The sequence below is a fragment of the Fundulus heteroclitus genome, chromosome 14, assembly GCF_011125445.2.
Source record: "Fundulus heteroclitus isolate FHET01 chromosome 14, MU-UCD_Fhet_4.1, whole genome shotgun sequence".
In the NCBI taxonomy this organism is placed as follows: Eukaryota; Metazoa; Chordata; class Actinopteri; order Cyprinodontiformes; family Fundulidae; genus Fundulus; species Fundulus heteroclitus.
The window spans coordinates 23550728-23558882 of record NC_046374.1 but is presented as its reverse complement, the minus strand read 5'-3'; the positions used below and the strand labels follow the sequence as shown (position 1 = coordinate 23558882).

General features: G+C 38.3%; 1 protein-coding gene across 1 annotated transcript in view; it reads right to left on the bottom strand.

The window, feature by feature from the left end:
• The window catches only part of spag17 (sperm associated antigen 17), a 33960-nt gene that overhangs the window by 5156 nt on the left and 20649 nt on the right, over nucleotides 1-8155 (bottom strand). The window contains exons 20-28 of the mRNA XM_036147032.1: nucleotides 6386-6637; nucleotides 6173-6287; nucleotides 5884-6018; nucleotides 3754-3864; nucleotides 3520-3653; nucleotides 3255-3357; nucleotides 1812-1972; nucleotides 1197-1284; nucleotides 942-1096 (exon numbers count right to left, since the gene is read on the bottom strand). Coding sequence (XP_036002925.1) covers nucleotides 942-1096; nucleotides 1197-1284; nucleotides 1812-1972; nucleotides 3255-3357; nucleotides 3520-3653; nucleotides 3754-3864; nucleotides 5884-6018; nucleotides 6173-6287; nucleotides 6386-6637 — 1254 coding nt within the window. The remainder of the gene's footprint in view (nucleotides 1-941; nucleotides 1097-1196; nucleotides 1285-1811; nucleotides 1973-3254; nucleotides 3358-3519; nucleotides 3654-3753; nucleotides 3865-5883; nucleotides 6019-6172; nucleotides 6288-6385; nucleotides 6638-8155) is intronic.

Sequence of the window (8155 nt, the reverse complement as noted above, 5' to 3'; positions counted from 1 at the left end):
GCAATGGACGTAGCAATTTTTTTCCATGTTGTTTCAGACTTTAGCAACAAGTAAAAGCAAAAAACAAGATTGTTTTTTGCACCACTGTGGGTGCCTCTGCTATCTTTTGGTTAAAATTGATAATATAAAAAATTCATAAATGCAGTTTGGATTCAAGTAAACATATTTAATACTCGTAATTATTTTATAGAGTCCTTTTTTGGGGCATATTTAAAGTGTCTTTAATCATTTTTTGTCTTGTCAATGTAGATATTTTTCTCTCCTACAACATACATTTTATTCAAGATAGTGTTTTCGCCTTTTTTATGTATAAAGTTATTTATATAATGTTTTTATTGCTCTATTTCTATAAAAAAACAGTTTTGTACTTTTGTTTGGTTTTGTTCCAAATGTTTAAAAATAAACCAGTGAGTGATCATATGTTTTATTTTTTTACCCTTTTGCTTGATAAAAAAAAAAGTATCGATAACAGTACCAATAAAATACCGGATCAACAAGGAGTACCATTAAGAGTAGTAATAACGATAAATCCTTAACGACATCCATCCCTAGAACTAGGAGGGTGTACCTAATGAAGTTACAGTTGACAATCTGGGACACAAATGCCAATAAATTGGAAATAGTTTAAAACCTTTGTATGGTTTAAAGAGGGAATTACTATCACTGCAAATTCAAAGCCATAAAATAAAAGAAGCCTGGAGTCCCTTTTTATTTGTCTGTCTTGTAATAATACCAAAATGTCTGCAAAAATGCTGTTTTTTTGTCTCACAAGATGAATATGGAATAAAACATGCACTTCTTATGGTAACAACTTAATGTTTTTGCGATAATTGAATAATTTATGCTGAGAAAGACCCCCAAAAAATGTTAATAGCCACAAATGGCTGCTCTTTATATCTCTTTAAAATAATAATTTGGTAAGTTGACTTGAAGTATCTCACCTGGTTGGTGACGGGGTCCGTAGCCTTAAAGGTGCAAACGGAGGGGGAGGGTGGATCTTTGTGTTTTGTTCCAATGGTGCAAATGCGATCTCCAGATGGGCTGGTCGTCTGCCAGAATCCTCTCTGAGGCTCGGCGCCCTTCTCTGAGGTCGGACCTGTACACAAACAAAACGTATCAGTAGTTTGACAAAGGCTCCATGGACAGTGATGCTAACCTTCTCCTGTAAAGAGCACCGTCTCATTAAAGGCTCAAACCTTTTTTCCCACCATCAGCTGTAGCATCAGGCACCCAGACTGGACCTGGATCTGGGCTGAAACTGACAGCTCCGTCTGCAAACAGCACCTACAGCACCATGAATCAAAGCAGATCAGGACTTTTGTACAAATCGCTTACTGGACAGATTTTACCTCCTACTAATCATATATATTACATATTTGTTAACATGATTGTTTTAACAATGATAATAATGATCTTATTACTGTTAGTAGTTATAGTTATAGTTTCCTGGATGTTCAATTTCCAGTTCCTGTGAGGCGAATAAGTATCTATCTGGTGGTGTCATGGTGTGGGGGATATGTTCTTATAGGGCCAAAGGACAGGTAAGGAGTGGTTTATGACAAGGGGATCTAAACCAACAACCCCAAATCGAAGTCATGTGATCTCAAAACGCCTCATTGGTTGACCAGGTGATAAAAGGAGATTAAAATCAAGATCCAGATGCAACAGAAAGAGACTAAACGGCTGAATAATTCCCACCAGTGGAAAGCTAAGAATGTCTGTGCTGAAGGTCTCCTTTAGCTTTGAGGCCACCCAGATAACTTTCTTTCCTATGACGGATTGAAGACCTGGCAGCATCCATGCGTGTGTACCTCTGTGGATCCATCTTTCATGTATCGAATCACGGCTCCCTGGCTGGTAATAATACGATACAGTTCCTTAGATAGGGATATGTCCTGAACATGCCTCTCAGGTCTTTCACCATGGAGAGCAAAGCTCTGCCGCACCAAAATACTCTCCTCTGGTGACTCTCCTGCACACAGAAGACACTCATTTGGCAAAGGAAGACAATTATGTTCGAATACACTATTACAACCTTTTTTATACACAGTACCTTCCAAAAACATTCACACCCTTTAAACTTAAGAGGTCACACTGGATGGAGGGCCCTCTCTGTGGGTGTAAAAGTTTCCTTTTCACCAAATGAAGTTTAATGAAAACCATATTGTTCCCTATATATCATCCCTTCCATATCAGTCTGGATATCCAGTAGGATCATTTTTCTCCAATTGGGATCTTATGTGTTTTCAAAGGGTTCCTTTAATTTTATTGAGCAGTGTATCTTGCCTGACAGCACAGGCTGCTGATACAGATGGAGATTTCCTTTTTAAATTAGAGAAAAGTTTGTACTAACAAATTTAAATCTTATCAAAAAAGATTTTTTTAGGTAAGCTATAACAGAAAGTATTCATCGTTTAATAATCATGCCTTTTGTATTCTTTTTAATTTCATAGTAAGCGGACCACAAATACCCAGGGACTTTAATTCAAAACAGACATGAATGCCTTCAATTGTTCTATTAAACTTGGCTAAATACAGAAAGCGTTTTTAAAAAAAGTCTGTGTTTGTTGCTGAGAATAGAGATTTAATCTTCTAGGTCAAGAAAACTAATATCAGTCGACCCCTCCCGTAAAAACTGTACGCCTTTCTTCTAAAACGCCAAAACCTACAAAACCCTTCGTATGTTGTGGATCTGCAGTGATTTACAAATCCCTTTTCAAAAATGCGACTACTTTACCTGTTTCAAAAAATATTCCATGTTTGATTTATCGTAGATGAAATAGAATTAAATTAAAAAAATCCCAGAATACTTTACGTTTCTAAATTAAAATACATTTTTTGAGGAACACTTTTGACTTGATGATAAAAGGTTTGGATGGATTAGGTTAAAGGTTAGGTCTTGGTAGGTTAACGGTTGCGTAATACTGTTTCCATTCTAAGACGATGCATTGAACACTTCTCCCTAAAGATCTTGGGATATTGTTTTACAACCTCATAATGATTAAAAACTTCTCAACAGCTGTAGCCCTGATCTGCCTGGTTTGTTTCTTGGTCTTCATGACCTCTTTGTGGTTGTAAAGTGGCCCCGATGTGGAAAAGCTTCAAGGGGTATGAATATTTTTGCAAGGTGCCACATAAAAATCTACAAAGAGAAGGTTTTCTTTCAGAGCAAGAAACCAGAAGCAGTGAAACATTAAAACGGCTGATGGAGCAGTTTGTGAGCTGCCGGGGTTTTTTATCCAGCTCTGGCTGACCTTGTGTCTCCTCACGCAGAAACTGCAGCAGCAGGCCGTTGGGAACGGACAGACTGAGACCGTTGAAAGGATGCGGCGGCTGAGCTGACTGGCCTTTGAACCCCTTAAAACATATCAGCCATTTGGTTAATGCAGCTTAACAAACCCTCTAAGATTGAACACTGTCTTTGTGGAGAAATGCAGCATGTATAATCAACCAGAAGGAGGGTTTTTTTTTTTAAATGTTTGTTTATATGCGTGTTTAATCCAGGGCAGGAGGTCTTACCTGACTGGACTGAGTTTGGCTCTCTGACTCCGAGCTGGAGGAGAACGGGATGGGTTCCTGGGTGGACGCCTTTGGCATTTCCTCTTTTGCCTCCTCAAAACTCACTAAAACACAAAAAAAATTGTCTTGTCCACCTATAATAGATATTTAAAAACACCCAATAGGAAATCGTTTCTCTATTTTTGTCTCACACCCTAGATAATGTTGTTAAACAGTTTAATGTGTGTAATAAACCTTTGCATTCCCCTGTTGGACCGTAGAAACTGTATGAGAGGTGGATTTGATTGCTAAGCACGGCTGAGAAGGATCCCTGCTGTATTGCTTTCATCGACACTGCTTCTGGCTCTGAAAAGGACGGACAGAGAAACATATGGTACATATAACTAGATAAGCTTTACATCAGTACTATTCAGTAAATAAACACATTTTGTCAAGGATAAATGTAATTTAAGACATTCACTGGTTGTAGGTTTCACATATTTGGATGAATCAGGGCCTTTTAATGACAAACCAAGCAGTGAGGAGGTTAGCAGCCAAGAGGAGAAGACTCCGGCCTTATCTAGAGGACGTTTCCAAGATGGTTGGAAGCAAAGTTAAATTTGACATTGTTGCCATTAGCTATAGAATTGAGCAGAGCAGATATCAGGACTATTAATAATTCCTTTGTTTTCTGATTAATCATTCATTTCGTTGTCTACTGTATACAGACAACCATAGGGGGGTAATTGTTACAAGTCCTGCACTGAACACACCAGTTCTGTTGTTTTACATTCGTCACTCTCACAGATTCTAGTACATGTTATTGATAACACGCCTTTAAACTTTGACTTTCTGCACCATTATTATAGTTATAGGCCATCGGTCATCTCATCCGCTGTGCCAAAGCCTAAGGATTTGTCCTTTAATGGTATTTGGTTTTTACATGACTTTTACTTTTATACTTTAAGTAGTTTTGAAGCCAGTACTTTTATACTTTTATTTGAATAAGTAGCTTGAGTTGATACTTCAACTTCTACAGAAGTGTTTTTAAACCCCATTATCCATACTTGTCATCGATGTAGTTACAGTCTCATCTCTTCTTGGATGAGTCTCGGGTACTACAGAGCTGGGTCTGCAAGCAGCGAGTCTCAGTTTTCAGCCAATAAAATAAATCACTTTTTCCAAGCTTCTTCTTTAAAGGTTGAAAAGTCTTCAACTTGATCAGCGAGTATAAAGATGTCCATGCAGTAACAAGCGCTCTGTTACACGGTGAGCCGTCAGGACAAAAAGAAAGCAACGTTTCTGTGTTCACTGGCTTTTATAGAGCTCAGTGACATCAGCAGAATCTCTGACACTACTGTGAATGCTGGGAGATGTAGTCTGATGAGACCTTTGGTTTAAGGCACCTGGGTCCCAACAAAAGACACAACTGAACTGATCTAAACAATCTTCTTGTCATTTTGGGTCAAAAAGGCGAACCTTTGTCTCGTTTAAACATAAACCTTTTTTTTTTGCAGAAGACATACGGCTCCTCCACACTGCAGCTGCACATCTGCAGTGTGCCCATACATAATGTGAAGCAGGGTCACCTTGTCAGTCCTCCTCCTTCAATGGGTTACAACTTCTATTGAATGGTTAAAACAGGCAATCACTGGAGTGATTGACCTAAAGCCACGACTAAAACCCAGTTAAAGACGGTGCTTCAAAGTCTTAACAGTGGCTGAAATAACAACCAGTGCAAATGAACGCTCCGAATCCAACCAAACAGAAGGACAAATATTCAAATATGCCAGAAAGTTGCTGATTACTATAAAAACGACGTGGTTTTACTGCCACTTGCTATGAAACATTTAACCAAACGTCAGTGCGGATAATGGTTTATTTTAGAGTGTATTTATAGTTCTGATCCTGAAAATTCACATTAAATTCAAACATGCTATCCCAACTCTTCAAAAGCTGTTAGTTCAGGATTGCCTTCGACTGTTCTAGTTAAACTGTTTTTACTGAAACATCATTAGTTCAACTTTGTAGTCCAACAACTGTTTTTAATGTTTGCTTAAAACATTAAAAACAGTTTAGTTTCTATTTTTCCATGTTCTATTTTGTTTCTACGTTTTGTTCCTGCTTGCTTTTCTCTGTTTTTTCTTTCCTGTATTTTAATCATGTAAAGCACTTTGCTTTGTCTCTGTACTGAAATGTGCTATATAAATAAATTTGCCTTGCCTTGCCTAGTTGTATAATAATTTAATCTTGGAAATGATTTAAATGAATCACTTAAGGCCTAAATATTTTAATACATTTATAAAAAATATTGAGTTTATGTAAACTTCTGATTGAACTTTCAACATTTGATGAGCGGCTAACCAATAGTCAAGCTTTTGTTACCTCTGCTTCCCTCCTTTGGGTCCATCTTGTCTGGTGGTGGATTAGGAGGCCTGGGGGGATCGGGAACAAGATGGTTGATGTGTGTGTGGAAATGGTGTCCATCTTTCTTCACTGCTACTTTCATCAGGGTAGAACCTGAAGCAGGAACATCAACATTTATCAGGTGAGGGCCGAGGAAACCAAACACAAAGCTTGGGACTTTTAACACATTTGCAAGTGATGTGTTTGACGGTGCCGGTCGGGTTGCTCCAGTTATGACTTCGGGTTGTTGGGTTTTAATCATCTATACCTTCTACAAAGCTCACGCTCTCCACGGTGATATGTCCTCCATCTGAGGGGTAGATATCCTGGACACGTCCCGACGCATGGATCAACTGTCCGTTCATCGTGTAGCCGATGAATCTCTACAGCAACAGCAACGAAATAACCAAACATCAACGCCTGCTGCTTATTTTCCACTAGAAAACCCATTTCCCTCCTGGATTTCTGCGTGTTCCTTCACATTGTCAGGCTCCTCTGTCAGACGAAGGTCCCTCCCTTCATCCTCGGCAGGTGCTGTGGTAACATCAGGAACTGTGGGGGTCTTGGCTGGGCCACCTCCTTTGCTTGCTGTGCTCCTCTTGTCACCAGACAGAGGTTTACTTTTCTTCTCCGACGCCTGCTCCTCCACTTTCTGCTGCTTGCCTTTGGGCGCCTTCTTTGATTTGTCAGTGGGCTCCTCTTTCTTCAGCCGCTCCTGCTCTAATTTCCAGGCCTGTAATGCAAGGCACACCAGATCAAAGAAGGGAAATAATGAAGCAGAGCTCAGGCTTGGAAATGTGAAATAGAGGAATATCCGTTCCATTAAAATACGTGAAGATGGCACGTCGATGAAAGAGCTATTGCATTTCCAAAAATAATTGAATTGAAACCTAAAACCTGAAGAAATTTCACTACTGAATTTCAAGAAGCATCTAACTGATTGATTGAGACGCAGATTACAGCATTCTTATACCTGCTTTTAATTGTAAAATAAATATCATAAAATCAAACTATAGTGCTTTACAATAGTATTGATACCAGTTGAACATTTCACACATTGTCACATTACAAGTTTATGAAAGTGAAAGACCGACACAAAGGAGGGCAAAACTGTCATGCCAAAGGAAAATGATACATGACTTTGAAAATGCACATTACAACATTCAATTACATTTAATAACATTACATTGATCAAATCGGGACTATTGAAGTTGAAGGACCAGGTTGTATTACAAACATTATTAGTTTTGCATAGAGTAAAATATAGCCTGTTATCACCTTACCTGGTCTGCAAACCCTTTTTACTGTAAACAGTGAAACAAACAGAAGCAAAAAATGTCTTTAAATATCCTTTGGTGAGGACCACACTCAAAGAAATGTGGTTCTGTAGCTTGGAGAGAAACAAGGGCACTCCCTGGAAAATGATCTAAAACGTTCAAATATTATTCAGTTTAAATACAAATACAAAAGAAAAATCATTACATTGTATGAAAAAGAAAGCAAAAATATCTAAATAATAATAATAATATAAAAAAATAAAAAGATATGTATTCATGTGTGTATGGAGACATGCATCTTTTGTCTGTTTTCTATTTTGTTCTCAAGGGCACAGGCGAGGCTGTCTGATTTGATTTAGACGTTCTTTTTGAAATATGAATGGAGTAGGAGTTAATAAGAATTGTTCCCCTTCCTAATCCTTTTCTTTTTTGCATGGAATGTGTTGTTATTGTCATTGTATTTATGGATTGTGACACCCATACTTGGTATGATCACATTCCTATGGAAAAAAGATTGAAAATAAATGAGGACAAAACATGAAACAAATAAAAAATATTATGCCGTGGACCAAATTTTGTATTCAGCACCCCTTTCAATTATGCGGCTAAATAGATCCAGTACAACCAATCAATTACCTTCTGGCACAACCTAAATAATACACAGTAAACTGAAGAAAGTCAATAGAGGTCCTCTGGTTTTTTCCCCCACATGTCCTGTCTCTGTATGTCAGACATAATTTAGAGAAGTTGGCTGCATACATGTACCAGGGCAGCTTTGATATCTGGAGAGGACATCCTAATTATTTAGTAAATCCTCCAGACAGCATCTGGCAGCAAGGTAGACAGAAACCTGTGTTTGTAAGACACTGAACCATGTGGATTACATGTGTATGGGTAGGTGGATGTGTGTGTTGGACAGCGCATGTGTAGAAGTAAGTGCAAAGCTGCCTGAATGCTTAGCAGAGAGGACAGAA